This window comes from Suricata suricatta, chromosome 2, assembly GCF_006229205.1.
Source record: "Suricata suricatta isolate VVHF042 chromosome 2, meerkat_22Aug2017_6uvM2_HiC, whole genome shotgun sequence".
Classification (NCBI taxonomy): domain Eukaryota; kingdom Metazoa; phylum Chordata; class Mammalia; order Carnivora; family Herpestidae; genus Suricata; species Suricata suricatta.
The window spans coordinates 175,233,670-175,258,178 of NC_043701.1; the positions used below are offsets into that span (position 1 = coordinate 175,233,670).

The 24,509-nt window shown below is 52.3% G+C and overlaps 1 protein-coding gene across 2 annotated transcripts in view; it reads right to left on the reverse strand.

Moving 5' to 3' along the window:
* Positions 1–10,239: 10,239 nt before the first annotated feature.
* The window catches only part of RGS10 (regulator of G protein signaling 10), a 41,752-nt gene continuing 27,482 nt past the window's right edge, over positions 10,240–24,509 (reverse strand). For both annotated transcript variants that reach the window (XM_029932679.1, XM_029932680.1), the window contains exon 5: positions 10,240–10,711. In XM_029932679.1, coding sequence (XP_029788539.1) covers positions 10,565–10,711 — 147 coding nt within the window. In that variant the 3' untranslated portion in view covers positions 10,240–10,564. The remainder of the gene's footprint in view (positions 10,712–24,509) is intronic.

Here is a 24,509-nt window from a genome sequence, read left to right on the forward strand (position 1 = left end):
TGTGCTGACCGCTCAGAGCCTGGAGCCTGCTTCCGATTCTGTGTCTCCCTCTCTCTCTGGCCCTCCCTTGCTTGCACTGTCTCTGTCTCTCAAAAAATAAAAAATAAAAAAGATTGGGAGAGGGGTCTAAATTGAGAGACATCATAATGTCTGCTCCTTGATTCTCCTGGCTTGAAGAAAGGACAATTTCCAAGTGTGCGCTAACTTGGGAAGTTTGAATATGGAGTAGGCATTAGATGATCTTGGGAATAATTAGTCATTTTATTAGATGTGATAAATGTTCTTCCTTTAGGTCCATCATGTCTAATTTTTTTAATGTTTTTAATTTTTTATTTTTGAGAGAGAGACAGAGAGCCAGCAGAGGAGGGGCAGAGAGAGAGGGAGATACAGAACTCGAAGCAGGCTCCAGGCTCTGAGCTGTCAGAACAGAGTCCAACGCGGGCCTCGAACCCACGAACTGCAAGATCATGACCTGAGCTGAAGTCGGACGCTTAACCAACTGTGCCACCCAAGCACCCATCATATCTAATTTTTTAAAAAACGGTTTGGCAAAAAAATATGAACCAGTATAGGAAATATGGCACAGTGCCAATCATGATTAACTATAGACAATAGTTTATTATAATCATAATTTAACTTTTGTAACTATTTTGAAATTGTTCCTATAAAAAGTTGGTTTAGTGGTGAGCTGAGCAATGCAGCCCGTCAGCACTGAAGAGGCAGGGATCTAAGGAGCAGGACAAGCCCCCTGAACACCCCGCCCAAATCTGTCACAGGTTGGTTGTACACAGGCAATATGGGACCTTGGCTTTTAAAGATTTTGCCACGTGACTAATGTCCCCCGTGGAAGACACTCAGATGATAGTGTCAAAGAGGGAGGGAGAGGCCACTTTGTTCTCACTCCGCACAGCTGGACAAGGAGCGGGGGACATGGTGTGGACATTCTCCGTCTGTGGAGAGGCAGGCAGTGGAGACGGAAAATTGGCAGGTAGAAAGGATGACAAGCAGAGTGTGAATCCTGGCCTCCACAACACCCCCCTGGTCCCAGGGTCCAGGTTGTGGGTCCTCTGGGATGTACCTCTTAAGAAGACGCCCCTAAAACTGTGCCCCAGGTGCTGGTGGTGTTCTGTAGCCTGGTGCCAGGTCCACGTGGGTGAACAAACATAGACATTCACTGAGCTGCCCACCCACCCAAGACTTGTCTACGTTACTGAACATTAGTTTTATCTCATTTAACCCCCTCCCCCAATAATAGTGCATCCCAGAGAACGGGGAGGAAAGAGTAAAATTTTAGCCTCTTGTCTTAGATGCTTCGGAAATAATAACTACATTTCAGAACAAACACCATAAATGAAAGATGGGGATTTAGAGATAATATTTTAAAATTCAGCGATGGGAGAGGGAGAGACTTAATATTTCTACTGCTTTAAACCTTTAAGCCTCCGAGCACCCAGCCAGTCATTTTTGATCTCGTTGTTAATGTAACTTTCAGTATCAGGCAGTTTATTGCACAAAGTCCCGGAGTTCTTTAAGCAATAAACTCACATCAAAACATTGTTACCAAGTATTTAAAAAATTAGCAGTGTGGCAGTCAGAGTGTCAGACTCTTGATCTTGGCTCAGGTCATGACCGCACAGTCCGTGAGTTTGAGCCCCGCATCCCGCTCTGTGCTGATTCTCTCTCTCCCTCTCTCTCTGCCCTTCCCCTGCTTGTTCTTTGTCTGTCTGTCTCTCTCAAAATAAATAAATAAACTTGTAAACAATTTAAAAATAATTAGCAGTACTTCAGAGGTGAATGAAATGAAGACAACTGTCTCTCTCACTGATGGCTCAGTGGGGTCTCTGGGGTCTCTGGAGCCACCAGAGGTCATAGGCAGAGGTCAAGGTGGTGGGCAAGGGGGACAGGTGGGGAGCCAAGAACCAGCGAAAGGAGAAAGGAAACTTCTGTGCAAGCCCAGCCATGCCAGAGGAGGAGGCACCCCGCTGTGCCTAGAGGTCGGTCACCGGGCCTGGGAGCCACTCCCTCCTGCCACAGCTCCCTGGCTCCCCCGTGAGCCCAAGCCGGGAACTTCAGGGTGGCTGTCCAGCCGGGTCCTCCTCTCGGAAGAATCTGGGGCGCCCAGGCCGTGATCGTGATCGCGAGGGCAGGTCCTCCCTGGCGTGCCTGCCAAGGGAAAGTCACTGAGGATACGAACAACTCCCCAAAGGACCCTTCCCGTCCTTCTGATGCAAAAGATGCCCCCAGAGGAGACTACTGGTTCCCTATTTTCACTGCGTTTTCCTTGTGGGATGCTCACCCAACTGTCAGCGCCCCCCTCCCCCATCAAACTGCCTTCCCTTTAGCGTGGCCACTGGGCTGACCTAGGAACCGTCTCCAGTTAGCAGTGTAGCCATGTCCTGGCTCTTTGCCAAATCCCAGGCCCTCAGGTCTCCCCTCACCTTCCTGACTGCCCTCTGCTGGGGCTTCCTCCTGGGTCCTCACCCTCTCCTGCTTAGAGACCCCTACTTCCAACCTCAGTCATTTTAAGGACGTTCAGAGCCTGCTCCCTGGCCCTGGGCCTCTCCCTGTTGCCAAATAGCAGGGGAAAGAGCCCCAGCCAAGGAGTCAGAAAGCAGCCCAGCCCAGGAATCCAGCACGCCTTCCCGTGTGACCTCGGACAGACCCCACAACCTCTTTGGATCATGGATATTTATTGGTCTGCTAGGGACCAGGCACTGAGTTACGCACATTATGTGGCTTATCTCCTTGGATCTTGTGTTGGGACTGATGTTATCCCCACCAAACAGGGCAGACACAGGCTTGCAAAGATATGTGACTTTCCCAAGATCCCACAGCTAAAAGATGATGGACCTGGGTTAGAATTTTGGTAGTCAAATTCCATCACATGACCTTTTATTAATTTTTTTAAAGTAGGTTCCATGCCCAATGTGGGGCATGAACTCGTGATTCTGAGATTGAGAATCCTGTTCTTTTATTTTTAACGTTTTATTATCTATTTTTGAGAGAGAGAGAGAGAGAGAGAGAGCATGAGCAGGGGAGTGTCAGAGAGAGAGGGAGACACAGAATCTCATGATAGGCTCCAGGCTTTGATGTGGGGCTCGAACCCACGAACCGTAAGATCATGACCTGGGCCAAAGCCAGACGCTAACCGACTAAGCCACCCAGGCACCATGAGAATCCTGTGTTCTACTGACTGAGCAAGCCAGGTGCCTCCCCATGACAAAATCTAAACCAAGACCCTCATGCTAACCAATAGTAAAATAATAATAATAATAATAATAATAATAATAATAATAATAGAGATAGTTGAGAAAGCTTCTTTCACTACTAAGATTCTGGGGAAAGCTACACATTTAGCAAAAATGGGCCCACATTTCGCATCTCCACATCATGCACAGTGACCTCGCCCACCTCTGGGAGAGGCAGGGTCAAACTTCCTGTGGTACCAGGGTCTCCCCTCTACCATCACCAGAATCTGCGAATACAGATATTTACCAAGCAGCCTGCGGCGCTGTCTCTCTTCCCGCTTCTTCTTAGGCGGGTTGGGGGGCGGGGGGGCGGGTGGGGAGCATGTGGACCAAAAGCCACATACTTGCGAAGGCATCCTTCCTCTGGAGACTGAGAAGCAGCAGATTCTTTTCCTGGGAACATCTCTATCAAGCAGACATCTGTTACTCTTAGGCGAGCTGTATGCCATAACAGTTTAAAAAACAGAGTTTAAATGCTTAAATAAGAAGAAAACAGTTTGCCCGTGTTGCAAAACAGCATATAAACTATGCTGGAATTAGCACGACAGAAACATTTATCTTCCCTAGATCATCTTGAAACTGGACTTTTTTGGAGGGTGGTGTATAATTATGTTCACTGGCATAGGAAGATGGTCATGATACATTGCTAAAGGGGAAAAAAAGCTGGTGGTAAATACAAAACCAGTCTATTTAAAGGGAGGCTTTGACTCTACCTCTCCAGCTGGGGCAAAGCCCCCTCTGCATGGCCTAGAGAAGAAAAGGAAGACTTGGTCAAGAGGGGCTGGAGGGTGGCCTTTTCCCTGGGAGAACAGAGAAGAAATTCTATCTTCTCGTTGGAATGGCCAGGGATTTGCCTGGGCTGGAATCTGGCCCCACCCGGTAGGGCGAAAGGTGATGCCCTGTGGCGTCTGAAAGACCTGCGTTCCAATCCTGCCTCTGCCAGCTGTGAACCGTGGCCACTTGGTACCAGATCGGCTCCCCTATTCTGGAGGGATGCCGTGGAAGCATGGCACCGTCTTCGGCGGGTGTCACACCAGCCCAACATGTGGGAGACACCCGGGAAGTGGTAGGTCTCTCCTGTCCCTCCCAATTCTGCATTTTTATGACAATCACAAGAGTTGGCCATTGGCAAGGGGCCACAGCAAGGGGCCAGACTATGCATGAAATCAACCAAGATTCAAGATCCTGACCCATTAGGCATTCACGCGCTCACACTAGAAACATTCAGGAGGCCGCTCCGGGCCCGGTGCTGGGCTCGCCTCCAGGACACAGGGGAACATGCGGCGTCCTGGTCCTCGGGGAGAGGCAGCCACACATGGGTAACAGATGAGCGGTCGTGTGCCAGGGCTCCCAGGGGACCAGGCATGGGCCAAAGGTGGGGGACTGCTTAGCAGGATCCTCGGGAAAGACCTCCCGGGAGCTAACACATGGCCCGAGACCAGGGAAGGAGGCAGCCACATCAAGGTCGTCGCATGAGAGGCTGCGGAAAGCAGCAAGCGTGCCCTGCCTCCGGATCTGACATGAGTCCCGAACCCAGAGCCTCCTCGGAGGGGCAGCCAGTGAGGTGGGGCTGGGCTCCGGTGTTTATTCTGAGAGCAGGGAGAGGCATAGCAGAGGCCTCTGCAGGTGAGCGCCCCGGGAGGTCTGGATGGTGCCGGGCAGGAGAGTGTGGCGCGGAGGCCCGACCATCGACCATCGGGGAGGCTGGTGTCGGGACTGGAGATGCCCCAGGGCAGCTTGGCTGGGCCTGGGGCAGCGGAGATGAGGAGCGTGGGCACCTTCGTGCTAGCTTTTGGAGAAAATCTCGAGAACCAACTGATGAATCAGACACAGAAGTGCGGGGCACGGGAGGTGCTCAGGCCACTGCCAGGTGTCCCTGCTCGGTGGCTCCATGGGAATTGGCAACCCCTCCCCCCACCCTCAGACGTTTGCAGCACCGTGAATACCCTCCACCAAGGACCCGGGGAGGGCACGACTTACAAGCCCCTCACTCATGGGCCCCAAGAGGGGGCCCCTCAGGTTTCTGCTTGAGAAACTTTGGCCTCACAAAACGGACAGAGCCTGTGGGAATCGGAGCAGAGCCCAGCTCATTTGCCCAGCGTTTGGGGACACTTTGGCAGTGGTCTCTCCCCCTCCTCGCCCAGGCACCAGCCCCTCTTACTGTGCCCGCTGCCCTGCACACAGCTAACCTTGAGAAGAAACACACATTATAAAAAACCTCGATGTTCATGGTGCTACAAGCACCATGAATAAATGCAAGTTCTAGAACGCAAGCAGCCAGAATGAAGGTAAATCATGAGAGAATGTGGGTCCTGACTGCAACTGCCAAGCAGCTTACAGAGCTTCCAAAGAAAGCGTGCTCCCAGAGTCAGAGCCGGGACCTGGCATTTTGGTGCCAGTTCATCAGGCCTCGACTCTGTCACACAGGAAAAGACATGTGTCCCCATGAGCAGAACCACGAGGGGAAACTGCACCAACTAAGTCTGCATTTCCCAGAATCCACCTGAGACTGGGAGGGAACGCTTCCGCTCAGAACAGAGCCGCCGTTCTCATGTTTTTGAAAGAAATCATTTTGCCAGTGTGAACATAACACTTAGTGTCCTGATATTTACATCAGGGAAATAGAAATCAAAACCACACTGAGATACCACCTCACACCGGTGAGAGTGGCTAAAATGAACAAATCAAGAGACAATAGATGCTGGCGAGGGTGTGGAGAGACGGGCACCCTCCCACACTGTTTGTGGGAATGTAAACTGGTACAGCCGCTCTGGAAAACAGTGTGGAGGTTCCTCAGAAAACTATCGATAGAACTCCCCTATGACCCAGCAATAGCACTGCTAGGGATTTACCCAAAGGATACAGAAGTGCTGATGCACAGGAGCACATGTGCCCCAATGTTCATAGCAGCACTGTCAACAATACCCAAATCATGGAAAGAGCCTAAATGTCCATCACCTGATGAGTGGATCAAGAAGATGTGGTATATATATACACAATGGAGTATTTATTACATGGCAATGCGAAAGAATGAAATCTGACCATTTGTAGGAAAGTGGATGGACCTTGAGGGAGTCATGCTAAGCAAAATAAGTCAGGCAGAGAAGGACAGATACCATATGTTTGCACTCATAGGTCTAACAGGAGAACAGGAGAAACCTAATGGAAGACCAGGAGGAGGGGAAGGGGGGAAAAAGAGTTAGGGAGAGGGGGGAGGCAAATCATGAGAGACTCGAATACTGAAAACAAACTGAGGGCTGAAGGGGGAGGAGGAAAGGGGAAGTGGGGTGATGGGCATAAAGGAGGGCACTTGTGGGGATGAGCACTGGGTGTTATATGGAAACCAACTTGACAGTAAACTATAAATAAGAGGGAAAAAGTGCTGATATTTAGGAGAAAGACGGAACAACTGGGTTTGCAAACTTAAAAGATGAACACACGCAGCCAATCACGTCCCAGCGGCCCCTGGTGGGGGTGGGGGGCAGTCACTTCTGTGCAGCAGGGTTTTTGGGAAAAGATTCCCCCTCATCTTGTGACCAGCTGCTCCCTGAAGGCAGGGTTTGTGCCTCATTCTTTCCTCCCCTGCAGTCCTATGCCTAGTATTTGGCCTGGGGTACCGTGGGTGACCACTAAGTCCCTGTCCGGACACAGGGTAAGCCTAGAAGGGAGCTGGGGTCTGGGGGCCGCACCTCTGGTTCCATACTCTACCACTCACAGGCATGTGCCTGTGCGAGTCAAGTCATTGGTTTTGGTTTTCCCAGCTCTATAAGGGGAGACCTAGCTGCTAGCTGTTCTCCCACTTTTTAAGCCCTGGTGTATGGAGCACTGGGAAAGGAGTGAAGCACCCCCTGCCCCCCACCCCTGCCCATGCCTGAGAGGGAGCGCGGCCTCTGAGAAGGCAGGACCAGGGGGAGGACGCAGATCACAGTCGACTCTTAGAAAGCCAGGCAGGTTGGGGTGAGTGAGGGGCTCAGTCAGTTAAGTATCCAACTCCTGTTTTCAGTTCAGGTCATGTTCTTACCGTTTGTGAGATCAAACCATGCATCAGGCTCTGCACTGACAGTGTGGCGCCTGCTTGGGATTCCTTCTCTCTCTTTCTCTCTTCCCCTCCCCCTCTCTCTTTCTCTCCCTCTCAAAATAAACTTTAACAAAAAAAAAGAAAGAAAAGAAGGAGGGGAAGAGAAAGGAAGGAAGGAAGGAAGGAAGGAAAGAGAAAAAGAAAGAAGAAAGAAGGAAAGAGGAAAGGAAGGAAAGGAAGGGAGAGAAGGAAGAAGGGAGAGAGGAAGGAAGGAAGGAAGGAAGGAAGGAAGGAAGGAAGGAAGGAAGGAAGGAAGGAAGGAAGGAAGGAAGGGAGGGAGGGAGGGAGGAAAAGAAAGAAGGAAAGAAAGACAGCCAGGCAGGTCAGGAACCTCATTAAGGACTAAGAAGTCACCGAGACAGCACTCTCTGCACAAGGGAAGTGGAGTTCAGGGCACAAACCAAGGAGTGAGCAGAGAATGTAAACATGAGTGGCCTGTCATGGGCAATAGGGAGCAACGGGCCTGCAGCCTCCTGGGGGGACTTTCGTGCTCTGCCTAAGGCGTGTGCCCCATCAGATACATCTGTGGCCCACAGGTTGGGGGTCTGAGACCCTGCAGACCGTTGTGTTAAGCATGGTTTGGTTCGGTTTTGTTCTGATGCTTTGACATCTGGGTCCTTGCCGGCCCTGGAGAGACATCCCCCCCAGCGCTCACCAGTCCTAGAGCCAGCGAACAACTGGAGCTAACTAAGCCACCCAGAGCTCAGACTCGAACCACCTCCTTTGTCAGGCTGTCACAGGGCGCCCACACTCTGGGCCACCTGCCCTCATCACCTAGGCCCAGGGGCTGGGCAGCTAGGGACAGCCCCTGGGCCCCAGAGCCTACGGACGTTAGCCTGTTTCCCTTGCTTTTCCTTTCCCAAGGCGACCATAATAAATCCCCAGGCCCCCAGTTTCCGCTTTCTCTCTCTGTCTCCATCTCCCGGTGTCCTCCCCGTACCCGAATAATAACAGAGCCTACATTTTATGACACCTGTGAACATCACGAGAGCACGGATCCTCGTGGCTGCTCTGTCCCCCCAAACGCCCACCGCCACCAGACCTTGGCCCCTAACACAGTCCCTAGCACATTGCAGACACGGTTGAAATACTCATCACCAAACGGATGGATAGTCAGACAGACGGGGCGAGACTGAAAGCTGGGCCAGAAGCATCTATCTGGCTCCTGGGATTCCCCATGCTTCGGGCTCGCTCGTGCAGGGGCTTCAGGGAGCTGAATGCTGCATATTCGCCCCAGATTTGCAGCTGGCAGAGACATGGGCAGCCAGGCAGGAGCAGAGCCAGAGGAAGTGGCGTGAGTTCACACTGGCAGGAGTAATCTGTGGTTAAACGTATGTGGCTCACGTCCTACTGGCACTGAGCTTCCGGGCAACTCCTGCGTGACAGGCGTTTCTTCTGGTTGATAATCTTCTGGCCAACTCGGGCTGCTTCCTTCAGTCAAGCACTTACAAAGAGACCATCACTCCAAAGGGCCTCTGAGCCCAGTGGTAAAAGGGTAAAAGCCAGAAAGAGGGTGCCCAGCCCACCTGCAGCGCCCAGGACCTGCCCCATATGGGCTCTCTGAAGGGAGCCCCGAGCCGGTGGCTCCACTCTCTGCTGCCCCCGAACTACCTTACATCAGCAACGGTGGGGCGGGGTGGGTTTGCATCCCTGCACTTTTCAGGTTAGGAAACTGCAAATGGAGGGTGGCATGTCCCTTGGGTGTCTATCTCAGTATCACTGCCTCGTCCCTGGCAGAGGGAGGGCCCATCAGGGAGGTCCTGGGGAAGGCAGACAACTCCCTGTAAGAGGATCAAGCATTTGCTTGAAGGCCTGATGAAGGCTCGGTTGGATGACTTGGTTCTCAGCAGCAAACTGCTCCCTGATGACATCCCTTCCCCAGGCCTCAGATGGAAGGACAGGAAACCTTCCGATCACAGTGGACAGACAGACGATGATATTAGGGAATCTGGGGAACATCAGAGAGGTCATGCCAGGGGAGGGTCATCATTGAAAAATGGTTTGGTCAGAAGAGAACCAGTCTATGCCTCTTATCCTGGGCAATTGCTAAGATGACTTCCCTTCAGTCTCAAAAGTTTCCTGGTTTGCTTAATAAACTCCACAGTCACCCTCCACATCAGGGAATTCTGCAAATGGGAACGTCTGAGTTGGAAGGCTCACAAGTAACAGTGTCTGGTTGCTGTTTGTACAAACAGGAGTTTAAGGTTTGGCAAACATGCTGGAGAGGTCTGGCGGCAGCAGATGGCAGGAGCAAGTGGCAGAAGGGAACTGTGTCTGACCTTGGGCTTTGTGGGCTCTGCTTGAAAAGGGGGCGGGAGGGGGAGCCTGGGCTCACTAGATTTCTTCCCTCTCATTGAAGTGTCAGGCCCAGAGTTGACAAGTCCAGCATAAGGGTAGGCACAAAGAAAGGGCTCCAGTGTGTCCTCAGATGGGCTATGGGAGAACGGAACATTCCACCAGCTACATCATCGGCACGGGCCACGCGCCACGAGCCTGTTCAGCACCACCTTGAGGCCTCACGGGGACCCTGGACAATTTCCCATTTGCCTGTCTTTCTTCCTGGTTGAGATCTTGTTTCCGTCAAGATGAACTATTTATCTGTGTTGCATGAAATGTCACAGGTGATAGGCAAAACCGGACAAATCCCCACACGAGCAGTAAGAACCCTCTGATGATGCTCACACACAGCTCCCCAAATCTGCCCCGGCTGTGAGTGAAGAATTTCCTTTTCCCAGCACTGCACGTATTCCCGAGAAGTATTTAACCCAAACGGTACCTGACGGCCAACACCCTCAGGGGCCTGAGTTTGTCAGATCCTTTCCTTCTTGAGCTGATTTGCCCAAGTGAATCTGTAGACATGGGTGACCCCTCCCACAGAGGCCGGGCAATGACTTAAAATGTAAGAGGTGGCTATAAATTTGCCTGGTGGCCTCACAGGACATTTAATGAAGCTACAAAATGCTCAAAGTGTGCAGTGTTTAAGGAGTCTTCTGCACGTGAGTGTGTGTGTGTGTGTGTGTGTGAGAACTAAAACTTCCAAGCTATTTGTTTTTTTATGTAAGATTAGCCATCATGCAAAACTTACTGGTCAAGCAGTTAATAAAATACACACATCCCACGGAAGAGGGGTTGCGCCTTTCAGTCCTTACAGATAACAAAGCAATTATGAACCCTGCATGGTCCCGAGAGTGAGTTCCTTCGCCTCCGAGAGCCGTCCGTCCTGCCGGCTCTCTGGGACTCATGTGTTATAAATTCTCGAAGCCCTTTTCGCTGCCGTTTGGGCATCCGGCGGATCTTCCTCCTCTTCCTCTGTTCGCTTGTGTTTTAAAAACAAGTCAGACTTCAAGAAGCGGCTGTAGCTGTCATACTTCATGAGGTTGAAGATCTAAGGGGAAAATGAGAAAGAGTCTAAAGGAGGAGGCGAATCAGGCCGCGAATCATCCTATCCTATCAAGTGTTTACTACGAACCCATCGGGTGCCAAAGAAGGCAAATTCGTACAAGACACACAAAGCAAGTGAGCCGTGTGCTAGACCGGGAGGATTTCCTGGGTGGTTTCGGTCATTTTCAAGCAGCCTCAATGGAAGCTGAAATTCCCGCAGGAACAAATCCACCCTGGTTTCCCACGGACGTGTGAAGGCACACAGCACTGACTCACACCCTTGTATCAGGAGGTCCTTTAAGAACTTCCACGTTATTTGGATAGATAACCCAGGGACATATTTCTCCAGGAGCCTGAGACGGCAGAGGAGAAATCGTTCCTGTAGAGACCCCGTATTGTAAAGGGCACTGTCTTGTCAGACGACGCCAATATTGTAAGACCCCCAGAAGTCTGGAATCGAGGATCTCAAACAAACCTATTATTAGGCCAAGAAGTAAAACAGGGCTTGTTTCCTGCAAGCAGGGAAGTGACACGCACCACAGCCCTAGCAGGGAGAGGCTCTGGGAACAGGCCCTAATTAAAGAAAGCAGCAGCTGGCTACAGCCTGCGGCCACCTGCACACCCACGCAGGCCCAGGGGCTCATCTCTGAGAAAGAAACCGCTCTCGGGACCCCTGAAAGAGCCTAAGGCCTCAGATTCGAGCGCTGCCTCCTGCACGTCAAGGCGGAAAGTTGCCCCCCCTCTTCTTAGCCACGGCCCCTGCTCCCTGTATCCCCTCCCCGCTCTGATCCCTCCCCACCCCCCTCCCTTGCCCTACCAAAACCACTACAGAAGGGAGAAGCAAACACAAAAGCGTTTTACGGCTGTGAGGAGCACAGTCTCTTGAGAAATCTCCTTCATCATCTCTCTCTCAAACCTTTCAACTGAATATTCAGGACATTCTGCAGATGAAAAATCCGCACCACATACCCTGGTGTCTTCACTGTCTGCACTACCATGGGTTCCACTGGTGGAAAGTTCCAGAGGTGTCTAGAAGGTCGCTTACTGCCAGGCGGAGTTATCACGTGGGTGGCAAAGCCCTGACATCTTTTAAATTCGGCCTCCCCCAAAGTGGGTGCGCACAAAGACACACACAAACTGTTCTGAGAACTAAACATCTGATGGAGTCTTCAGGACTCAGAACATCTGTCTGGGGGACGGGAGAACTGGAACCTTCCTCCCTTACACACTCATTTTCCCAAGATGGCTTCACCCACGGGAGTGGCCCCTAAACCGTTTTTGCTATCCTGAGTCCACGACTCGGGGCAAGATTTAGGACTTTGTGTTTTCCTGAAACCCTCACACTGTCGCCTGCCCTTCCCTGGGTGTCCCCTCTGGCCTTGCCTCCGCTCTGCAGCTGTTGGGGAAGAGCACGTAAGTCCCCGCCTGGTGGCTCTCCAGAGCCCTCACCTAGTTTGGAGCAATGTCGTCAACCCTGACCAACTTGCCGAGGCTTGGAGAAATCGCTCATTTTCAAACAACAGCGACAACAAAACGGCTCCCAGAAAACACAGACGTCCTAGCCGAGGGCGAGGTGGGGGACGACGAATGCCACTGCGGACTCGTGGCCCCTCACACGTGCGCTAAGCAGGTGCCCCCGACCCTCCCCGCCCGCATCAGTCGGCCTTTCCAGGCCGGGAGCTCCCAGAGGGAACTCTGGCGTGCCCCCACCCCCGGCTTGGACTTCTGGAATGAGGCCCCGAGTGACTGATGAGAGCCGCCCCGTGAGTACCCCTCCCGGCACCCAGCCCTGCACCCCTGCCCGCGCCAGGTCCGCGGCAGACGGGACCCACCGCCGCCAGCAGGATGCGGTGCCACCCAAGTGTGTCATCTGAAGTCTCTGCGTGTGGGAGTGGAGCATCCTGTTTGCCTGCCGTGGCTCTGAGGCTCACACTTCAAAGAAGAGAAGAAAAAAGGCCAAGCTTCGAGGCACCTGGCGATGGGGACGGAGGAGGCGGGGGGGTGGGGGGCGGGGGGTGGAGGGCAGGAGGTCGCTTCAGCTCAGAGGCTGGCAGGACTCAGCCTCCAGGACTCCTGGCACTCCACTGGTGCCGCAAGCTCGAGGGGTGGGCAGCTGCAAACTATTTAACAGGAGCGTCATGGCCACTCCCTGCCACGGGCAGGTGCGAAATGCCCATGAAGGCATCCAGGCGAGGGCTTCCTGCGCCAAGAGCCTTCGCCCTCCTCCAGGGGCAGCTCATGGTGCTGTGAAGTCACCAGGTGGCGGCTGCAGCCATCAGACCCCGACAGGTTTGAAAAAGGAAAGGGATGTCGCTCCCAAAGGCCACATTTTCCAGGGCTGTGAGCTGCCTGATAGCTCATCACCACCACCAGCAAATGGGCCTCCAGGGCGCTGGCCCAGGAGTGCATGGCGACAGGGTACTCCCATTACAGGGCCCCCCTTGAATCCGAAGTTGGGGTCCTAAGCCCCAGTACCTCAGAAGGTGACTGTGTTTAATGGTAGGGTTTTTAAGGAGGTAATGAATGTTCAATGAGGTCGTAGGGTGGTCCCCTTGGGAGGTGTTTGGTGAAAACAGCTTGGAGGTTAGAGAAAGCACCTAAAAATCCCTTCCAGGGGCACCTGGGTGGCTCAGTCAGTTGAGCATCTCTTGATTTCATCTCCGGTAATGATCTCAAGGTCTTTGAGATCGAGCCCCACGCTGGGCTCGGCATGGAGCACGGAGTGCTTTCTCTCTCCCTCTGCCCCTCCCTCACTCACATTCTTGTCTCTCTCAAAATAAATAAATAAGAAAATCATTTCCCAGAAACTAGCCAAGGACCACAGGCCACAGCCTTATTTATCACAGGGCCAATGGCCGTGACTGGGGCCCAGTAAATATTTGCCCAGCAGATAGGCACCACCCAATGGGCAGCAACAGCAGGCTGGCAAAATCAACCGCAGTGGTCCCAAGGCTGCCTAGAGCACCTTCCAACCAAGCATCAGGGGGCACGCTGAGCATCCTCTCATTTACTCCTCACTGAGCCCCTAGGGCGACCTGATTATAGACAGACGGAGCGAGGCCTCAGAGGTGCGGGGCTTTGGCCCAGTGGTCGATGTACCCATCTTCTGGGGTCTGTCACCCAGACTGCGGGGCCGAAACAACGGAACTTTCCCTGCTCACAGTTCTGGAGGCTCGTTAGATGGCTCGCTTAGATGGCTCCAACTTAGTATGGTTCCACCGAACGAGTGTTTGACTTTACACACTGGTATAAACACGATACACACTTAGTAGAAACCATACTTCGAATTTTGAACTGTGATCTTTCCCCTGGGCCGGCGATAGGCGGGGCGATCCTCCCTCGAGAGGCTGGGCGGCCACTCCAGCCTTCAGTGAACGACATGTGATATCCAACCCTGCGTTGTAAAATAGGCTTTGAGTTCCAGGATTTTGCCCAGCTGCCAGCTCATGTGAGTGTGGGGAGCACGTTCAAGGGAAGCTTGGCCAAGCTATGAGATTCAGTACGTTCGATGTACTAAATGTCATCTTCGACTTGCAGTATTTTCACCTTACGGTCAGGATGTACCTCCATGTTGAGTCGAGGAAGATCTGTACATGGCTGTCTTCCCCTGTGTCCCCACACAGCCTGCCTTCTGTGTGTGTGTGTGTCCTCATCCTCTTCTTAGAAGGATACCAGGGATTAGGGACCACCCTACGACCTCATTGAACATTCATTGCCTCCTTAAAAACCCTACCATTAAACACAGTCACCTTCTGAGGTACTGGGGCTTAGGACCCCAACATTGGATTCTGGAGGGGACACAGCCCTTCAAAGCCCAAGACAGACACACAGGACGCAAATGCCGGTCACCTAGATCTCAAGCCCGCACTCCTAACCACTAGGCTGTCCCACCACTCGCCTGACAGACCAATAGGCAGTCACTGAAAATGAAGTCTGTAAAGAGGTGATGTGGAAAAAAAATGTAATAATATGTGAATGTTACATGACTGAACTGAGTTTTAAAAATGCAGTAAAACAAAAAACAGTGATCCCAATAGGTTCTGCAAGAGTGAATTCGTACAGGGGGTGGGGGCACACGGGTGGCTCTGTCAGTTAATCGTCCAACTTTGGCTCAGATCATGATCTCAGAGTGCGTGAGTTCAAGCCCCATGTCAGACTCTACGTCCTCAGCCCAAAGCCCACTTAAGATCTTCTGTCTCCCTCTCTCTCTGCCTGTCCCCGGCTTATGCTCTCTCTCTCTCTCTCTCCCTCTGTCAAAAATAAATAAACATTTTTTTTTAAAAGGGTGTATTTGTGGAGGCACCTGACTGAGTCGGAAGAGCACATGACTCAATCTCAGGGTTGTTGAGTTCAAGCCCAATGTTGGGTGTAGAGATTACTTTAAAAAATTTTTAAATCTTAAAAAAAAACCCAAAACATGTATTTGTGTGGGTATACATGGGAAACAAATATCCCTGAAAGTCAGTGGAACCTCAGAATGTGACCTTATTTGGCAGAGTGTTAGCTGAGGATCTCGAGATGACATCATCATCCAGAGAGTGGTGTCTTCACGAGAAGAAAGGACACGGTGGAGGGACACAGAGAGAAGGGGCCATGTGAAGCCAGAAGCATAGCCCCGAGTGATGCAGCCAGGAGTCAGGAACACCAGGGAAGGCCGGCCCCCACCGGGAGGAGGCAGGGAAAGATTCTTCTGGAGGGGCACAGCCTTGCCGACCCCTTGATTTCGGACTTCTGACCTCCTGAACTTAGAGAATAGATTTCTATTGTTTTAAGGGACTCAGTTCGAGATAATTTGTTAAGACAGCCCCTGGAAACTAAAGGTCGGCTTATGGATTTCAGCTCACTCCTACTTGAGCATGGAAAAGGAATTGGCCCTAGGTGTTCCGGAAGGTTCTACAAAACAAGGACTCTCTGATGGGGAGCACTGGCCTCCCTGGGCCTGACCTGAGAGCACCACCCTTCCAACACCTCAAGTTGTCTGCAGGGAGGAGAAAGGAAGAAGGTGGGGGGATGGGGGGCGGGCTCCAGGTGGGCGGCATCAGAGCAGAGCTAGGCAGACGTCCCTCTGAGAGGCAGGAGGCCGATGAAGCAGAAAACTCAAGCTGGCAGCTCAGTTGCATTCCGTACCTTTTTATTTATTTAGTTAGTTTTGGCCAAGACAGCTGTGGTTCAACAGGTTTCAGGCTCTGGCGGCACCACATCTGTAAGTTGCACGCCTGGACTGTGAACTATTTAGCATTATCGTATTGGGACCCATTCCTGCAGGCGGCTGGAGGTGGAACCCTCGTGATAAAGGCGAAGGGAGGCTTCGGGCCCACGGCATCCATGCACAGGGTCCCGTTACACAGGCAAGGGCCGCCCCCTCCAGACCCCAGGGTGCTGGGTGATTAGGATTTGCCTGTCTGCAAGGGAAATACCCACACGGTGCTCCAACTGGAGTTTGTATCTAATCTCCGGTTCCAGGAATGGACACCCTCCCTGAGGCCTGGCAGAAAATAGGACGCTTAACTAGGCTTGAAGGCCCCTCAGTAAAGATCACATCAATGTCTCCATTAAGTGGGTTTCAAGCCGCCTAATCTTTTTTTTTTAAACGTTTATTCATTTTTTTTGAGAGACAGAAACAGACACTGGGAGCGGGGGAAGGACAGAGAGAGGGAGACATAATCCGAAGCAGGCTCCGGGCTCTGAGCTGTCAGCACAGACCCTGACACGGGACTCCAACTCACGAACCGTGAGATCAGACACTTACCCAACTGAGCCACCCAGATGTCCCTCAAGTCTAATTTTTTAAGGCTTCTGAGATGATAGGAACATTAAAAGACCTACACAAGCATCCTCTCTCCTTTCCAACCCCCTGCCGTGTTATTTCAACTGGGTACAAGGGGACAAATAACTCCTTTAATGCAACAGAAAGTTTTATTAATGAGATCTCATATCTGCTTCCAGAACTGGGTTCCAGAGGTGGCCAGCACTACAGTCTCTGAGCTGCACTTCCAGAACGTGTTCTCTTTCCACACACCCAGGTCCCAGACATGCTTTCACACGCATGCGTACAAAGTGTGAAGAAAGCAAGCCCCCTCCCTCCAGGCCTCAGGCCATGATGCAGAATCAGCTGGGCTGAGGCTGTCGGGCAGGACACCACGGGGATGTCCCCACCCCCCAAGTTCAAGACCGTCTCCCCATCTTCTGAGGGGGAACGGGGTGCACCCAAGAGAAGGTCTGAGGGCAGCCTGCAGAGAGCAGCTCAGGTCAGCCCGTGTCCCAGCCCTTGTCCAAGGTTGGAAGTTTCCTGTCATCCTGGACAGGTTGCCGGAGACAGATACCACGTCGGGTGGGATCAAAACTCCCGAAAAAGGGCGGACGTGGACAGAAAAGGCGGGATGCCTACTCTCATAGGCCCATGTGGCTGGTGCTATGTCACTGAGCGCGGGGACAATAGGTCCGCTTTTCCTGGAGTCCTTAATACTCCAATCCGAGGCCCAAATGACATGCTTTCTACAGGAGGCGAAGGTACTTCGCTTTTGCCTTTTGCCATCAGGAGAAGAGTTAAACATTATTCCAGCGCCCACCCACCTTCTTCCTCTAATATCTTTTTAAAGTTACTAAAAAAAAAAGAAAGAAAGAAAGAAAGAAAAATCTCAAAGTATTTAAATACTACCTTTCCTGCCCTGTCCCTGCCCCGCCCCTCATAAGGCCAACGGCTGTGGTGGACGCAGGGAGCCAAATTTTCGTCCATTTGAATGCAAACCCACCACCTGCCCTTGCTGGCTCTGCGCGCTGGAAGGCGCCGATTTCGGGAGTGGGCTTCATCTTTGGGGGGCAGAGGTCAGCCGGCACCCACAAGGCAGAGGCACCCAGCATCCCCGGCTCCAGCCACCGCTGCAGACTCGAAGCCGCGGGGGGGGGGGCGGTTGCAGACCCCCGCATGACCCTGGCAGCATGGTGGCCCCTCCCTCACTGCTGGGTCCCCACCCACCGGTCCACCCCCTCTTCTTAATATCTAAAAAGGAAGTGTTTCTCTCTTCTTGGGTTCTGGGGAAATTCAAAGAAATGACACTGCTACAAAGGGCTGGCACATGGTTCCTTTCTCTGTCAAGGATGTGGCTGGAGCACTGACATCTCACTGAAGGCTTTTCTACGTTTTTTTTTTTTTAAACATCAGAGGTTGAGGGCTTCCTTTTCTGTGGACCGTGGAGATGGCTGCCTCCCTCCTGCCTTCCCCAGACAGACTGAGCACCAAGCCTGGGTGAGATTTAAGGAAGAAGAATGAGCAGCCTTGCTCCCCTTCCAACCTCCTTCGTGGTCCAAGAAAGCAGTGACCTAAGGTTGCCATGTGCAATGACCTTGGCCCTTCCATCGTCTCCCGTCATGCTCTTCTGTGGAATTCAAACCAGAGGCTTCAGAGAAAGAAAGGTGGATCCATAAAATGGCGGAGAGAAACTTACAGGAGCAGAGTTCTGTTTTAAATCACTGACACGGCCCAATCTCAAGTCACTGAGCAGATTTCAAGGTGTTCCATCCTTACACATCCAGGAAGGGTCTGGAGGGATCTGAAACTTTCGAGAGTTCCTTCCAGGGAGGGAGAGGGAAGGCACGGCTGGGGGGCTTTAGCCTCTTACTTCAGACCCTTCTGGGTTACGCGAATTTTCTTTTCTTCTCAACAATGAACGTGTAGCTATTTAACCATTAAAAATAATTTTTTAAATTAACCTGCTCAGCATCTCGAGTGGCACAGTGACAGGGCGTGCCCGCGGCTAGTGCTGGCTCAGTGGGCCCCTGGGCCAGCCTTCCCCCTGGAGTTCCTACCCCTACGGGCGAGCAGGATACGTGCGTCCAGCCCACTGAGCTGACAAGACCAGCACAGACAGCCGTTGTCATTTCTTGTACAGAGAAAAGCGTGCTAGGCTGCTATGACCAGTTTGATCCCTTCATGTTGTAGCTGGCTCTTGGTGCCTGAGTAACTGGCAGGGACGTTCTAGAACCAGCCAGTCTGGGGCGCCTGGGGTGGCTCAGTCGGTTGAGCATTGTCCGACTTCGGCTCAGGTCATGATCTCATGGTTCTGGGTTCGAGCCCCACGTCAGGCTCTGTGCTGACCACTAGCTCAGAGCCTGTGAGCCTACATCAAATTCTGTGTCTCCTTCTCTCTCTGCCCCTCTCCTGTTCACTCTCTGTCTCTCAAAAGTAAAAAAAAAAATAGAATCAGCCAGGCTGGAGGTGCAAAAGAGCACAACTGAGCCAGGGAGACGAAGTGGGAATGGAGAAGGTGAGAGCCCCGGCACGTTTTTCAACGCCGAAGGCGGTCCTGCCATAAAGCAAGCGTGAAAGGAAAATGGCGGCCCAGACCAGGAGGAGGTAAGAACAAACACCGCTGCTTCACGCAAGGTGGGTTCCCGTGGGGTGATGGGGTGGTAGGAAGAGTCCAGCTGAGCCAGAGCCCTGAGCCCAAGCTGCCCACCCCTCTCCCAGCGCTGTGACCCCACACTAGTCACGTGGCCTTCCCATGGAGCAAACTTTCTCACTGGTAAACTGAGGCACTGGGTGCCACCTTCCCCGAGACTCCACGAGAATCAAATGAGATGTACCCATGAAAGCACTGGGTAGACTGTGAGGAGGCTCAGCTTTAATGCTTTCCTGGAATTCACTACGGTGTAGAAACTGGACATATGCATTATTTGCTGCTTTATGGGGGGCGGAGCTGAGGCCCATGAGGGGAAGGCACGTGAACTCTGCTATGGTTTTGGAAGTCACATTAAATCAGGATTTCTCCACCTCAGCCCCACTGACATCTTGGGCCAGAGAACTCTGTGTCCTGTGGGGGACCGTCCTGTGCGCCGTACTTAGCAGCATCCTGGCCTCTACCCACAAGGTGCCAATAGTAGCCCTCCCCAGTTGTGACAGCCTGTGCGGTCTCCGCATGTCACCCAGTATCCCTAGGGGCACAATCATCCCCAGTTAGAAACTACTGTGTGAAATTAGAGGTGCCTGGGTGGCTCAGTTGGTTAAGCATCCGGCTCCTGGTTTCGACTCAGGTCATGATCTCCTGGTTCGTGAGATCGAGCCCCATGTCGGGCTCTGTGCTGACTGTGTGGAGCCTGCTTGGGATTCTCTCTTTCTCTCTCTGTTCCTCCCATGGGTGCATGCTCTCTCTCTCAAAATAAATAAACTTAAAAAATAAAGAACTCCTGCCTGAAATTACAATTATCTTCATGCAACATTCTAAAGGACACAGTGAACACATACAGAGGGCCCTGCCCGAGCACTTCGTGGATGGATATGACTGCGTTTCGTCCTCACAACTGCCTTATCATGACCTCTATTTCACAAGTGAGGAAACTGAGGCACAGAGAGGGATTGCATCTTGCCCAGTGTTTCACAACTACTCACTTCTGAAGTCAAAGAAAAGGCGCACAAAATGGGGTCTAAGGAAACCAGGCTGTGGGTAGCAGGAAGCCCTTTTCTCACGTCAAGTTCAAAAGGTTGGTAGACTCAGTGTGCGGCTCCGAGAGAGAACAGAGCTTGCAAAAGCCCCATGTTATAGACGAGGACACAGAGGCCACACCTGGGGCCAGAGGGAGGCCACACTGGAACATGAGCGCCCCCTTTCCCCATCCCAGCTGACCCAGCATACGGTGACAATGACAGCACCTGAGCTCAGCACCCAGGAAGCGATGGGCAGGGGGGAGGGGGAGGGGGCGGGTGTCAGGCCATCAGGGTACAGACGATGAGCCTCGGTCAGGAGGCCGAAGGCCCACTGCCAGTACAGAGATGGCCCTGCGCCGACGACCCTCGTCTCTCACCCAGCTGCTGAGGGACGGGTGCAGCTGGAGCTGGGGTCACAGCCAAGCTGCCCAGCTTTGAAGAGGCCCAACCCTAATTAGCCCAACGGGCACATTTTATAAATAGTTACCATTCAGCGGGCAGCTGAGTGACTCAGTCGGTTAAGCATTCAACCTCGGCTCAGTTCATGATGTCGTCCATGGGTTTGAGCCCCGTGTTGGGCTCTGTGCTGACAGCTCGGAGCCTGGAGCCTGCTTCGGGTTCTGGGTCTCCCTCTCCCTCTGCCCCTCCCTGGCTCGTGCTCTCTCTCTGTCTGTCTCTCAAAAATAAATAAACATTAAAAAAAATTGGGGGGGAGCACCTGAGTGGCTCCATCAGTCTGAGTGTCCGACTTCGACTCAGGCCGTGATCTCATGGTTCGTGGGTTTGAGCCCTGAATCACGCTCTGTGCTGACAGCTCAGAGCCTGGAGCCTGTCTTCGGATTCTGTGTCTCCCTCTCTCTCTGAACCCCAGTCCCCATTCATGTTGTCTCTGTCTCTCTCTCAAAAATAAATAATAAAAAAAATTTTTTTTAATTTTTTTTTTTTAAAGAAATAGTTACTATCTGAAACCCTTGAAAGTAAACTGGTTGCCGCAGCCTCGGGCCTAACCCCAGCCAGTCCGTCCTGACTTAGCTTCCATCGCCTTCCGCATCCACTGTACTCCGGCCACATTGACCTCCTCCAACACACCTAGCGGATCCCCACCCCAGGGCCTTTGTACTTGCTGTTCCACTCCTTGGGAGGTCCAGCCGCCTTTCTACCCGGCTTCCCCTGCCCACTCAGGTCTCAGTCGCCTCTTCAGGGAGCCCTCCCTGACCACTCGCTCCAAAGCAGGCCCCTCCCAGTCACTCTCAGCCCACACCTGCGGTCTTCCCTTCTGGCACCTGTCCTCTGTCTTCATGGTTGGACGGGCGCTGACTCTCACCACACACAGAGTTCTGAACCTGGTGCCTGGCACGCAGCAGGGCTCTCCATCAATATCATAGCACAAGGGAGTGAAGGAAAGACTAACCAGCAAACCAACCAGACCAGCCAGTAGTGGATTTTTAAAAGAAAAGAAAAAAAAAAGATGCTGCAGGAAATAGCACTTCATTGAAAAAAAACCCAACTCTCTGTAAGGTCGCCTCCCCCTTCCTGCTTCCCACAATTTAAATTTGTCCAGCAGCAGCCTTTGGTTCCAGGCTAGGGTTCCAAGGAAACGCCACAGAACTACCCCACCTCTCCTGGCCTTGCCAGCATGTTCTGAGCACACAGCTGGGCCGTGTTTGCAGAACTGAGTTAAATCAGAGCAGGAGGGGCACCTGGGTGGCTCAGTCGGTTTAACATCTGACCCCCCGTTCCCACTCAGGGTGTGATCTCATAGTTTGTGAGTTTGAGTCCCAGGTCAGGCTCCTCATTGACAGCACGGAGCCTGCTTGGGATTTCTCTCTCCCTCTCCCGCTACCCGTCCCTGGTTTGCTGTCTCTCTCTTTCTCAAAAACTAAATTAATAGGGGCACCGGTTGGGCATACGACTTCAGCTCAGGTCATGACCTCACAGCTCGTGAGTTCAAGCCACAAGTCGGGCTCTGAGCTGACAGCTCAGAACCTGGAGCCTGCTTTGGATTCTGCGCCTCCCTCTCTCTATGCCCCTCCCCCACTCATGCTGTTTCTTGCTGTCTCATTAATAAATAAATATAAAATTTTTAAATAAGTAAATTAATTAAATGAACATTAAAAATAAATAAATCAGAGAAGGATTTCTCCACTTCCATAGGTTTTCAAAGTAATGCTTTTGTATGATTGTTTGCTTAAAGTTTATTTCTTTTGAGCGAGAGAGAGAGCGAGAGAGCGTGTGCATGTGGAGGAGGGGTAGAGAAAAAGAGAGAGGAAGAGATAGAGAGAATCCCCAGCAGGCTCCACAGGCCAGCTCAGAGCACGATGTGGGGCTCAAACCCACAAACCTCGAGATCATGACCTGAGCCGAAGTTGGACCCTCAGCTGCCCGAGCCACCCGGGTCCCCCTCAAAGTTACAGAGTATTAAGCCCCCAAACTTCTCTTAAGATCTCAAACTTAAGACATTGAAGCGACTGACCCATTCTTCACAGAACACAATGACCACAATTTACGTTCCGCCTGATGCTCTGGGGTATCAGGATCCTTACTGGTGCCACCATCCCATAGCACAGGGGTGTCCCTGGGGTGGTTCATGGGGCCACAGGTCCCCGCGCTCGGTGGCTCCAGATATGATCATGCTGTGGTTTTATGTTTACTTTCACTTTTCTGTCTTCTCCCTGCCTGTCAGCGGTCACCTCTCGCTGCCCATCACTGCACAGCCCCTCCCAGCGCTTCCAATCTGCCGAGACCTGAGAGCCAAGGCCCGCTAGAACTGTGTGTAAACCAAGAGTAAACAGGACTTGAGTGAAAACCCGCAAAGATGCATGGATGTCAGGTCCCCTAACTTAATGCTCGGGGAGGATCTACCCACCCTTCCAGGTCCCAGCTGTGCCCCAAAGCCCCCACTACCCTATTGGCACCTCCAGGGACAGAGCGCTGTCGCCACGACAAGAGGCCGAGGCTCCCTGAAATCTTCCTGGTGAGGGGGGTGTTGGGGGGCACGAGGCAGGCTGCTCAGACGGCGCTGTGATGAAGCCAATGGAGCTGAAGGAAGCCAGAGCCGCTGAGCGGAGGGGGCTGACTTAGGGGAGAGCTTGTGTCCACACATGCCCCTCCCAGAGGCCAACTCCTTCGCTTAGAAAAACAGGGCCTTCCGGGGGCCTTTTGGGGGCTGGGAACCACAGGCCATGCTGAGCTCACGTGCTGAGGGTCCCAGCGAGGCCCTTGAGAGGCAGAGTTTTCTAACGTGAAACAGAACCCAGAAGCCCTTCCCAGGGACTGGCTGTGGAATCCATTCAGATTCCAAATACTCTGTTTCCACCCTGTTGTGCCTTTGGAAGATAGTTAGTGCCTCTTTTTCCCTCTCAAATAAATGAATTTTTTTAATGTTTATTTTTGAGAGAGAGAGAGAGAGAGAGGAAAGGAGGGAGAGGAAAGGAGAGGGAGGAAGAGAGAGAGAGAGAGAGAGGAAAGGAGGGAGAGGAAAGGAGAGGGAGGAAGAGAGAGAGAGAGAGAGAGAGAGAGTGTGAGCAGGGTAGGGGCAGAGGGAGAGGGAGACACGGAATCGGAAGCAGGCTCCAGGCTCCGAGCGGTCAGCACAGAGCCCGATGCGGGGCTCGAACTCATGGATGGCGAGATCATGACCTGAGCCGAAGTTGGATGCTGAACCAACTGAGCCACCCAGGTGCCCGTCAAGTAACTGTATTTTAACAACCAGGTACAAAAGTACTTTCTTCACATTAAGGACTCTGAACTGCATTGTGCCACAACCCTTATTACATGCACGTGCATACTTGCAGGAAAGAAAAGGAGGGAAAAATCTAGAGATCAGGTGTTATTTGTGTTTTTTTCCAGGTATGGAATTATGAATTTTTTTCATGTTTATATTTTGATTTCTCAAACTTTTTTGTTAAGCACGTATACCTTTTATAGTTAAGTAAATAAAAGTAACCTTAAACATATTTTTGTCACTTAAAGAAAACTCTGTCTCTGTCCCTTGTGTTCCCTCCTAATATGCATCCGGGGACGAGTGTCCGGTTCGCAGGGTCCAGCCCCATTTTGAGACGTACGGCGGGCCTGACCGTGGGAGGTGTGAGTCCTTGGAGTGACGTCGGCCTGTTGCATTCCTCACTGCTACCTTGGCTCCTGAGTCCCAGGAAATGGGATTGTCTATTCACACGACCCTTCTGGTCCCTCTGCATCAGCTGGTCTGCTGGGGCTTGAGGAGCTGGGAGAGACCCCCAGGCTGCGAGCATGGCTCGAAGAGTGCGGTCTTTTTGTCTTTTTTGTCTTTTTTAATGTTTACTTATTATTGAGATAGAAACAGAGCATGAGCAGGGGAGGGGCAGAGAGAGAGGGAGACACAGGCTCAGAGCCTGACGCAGGG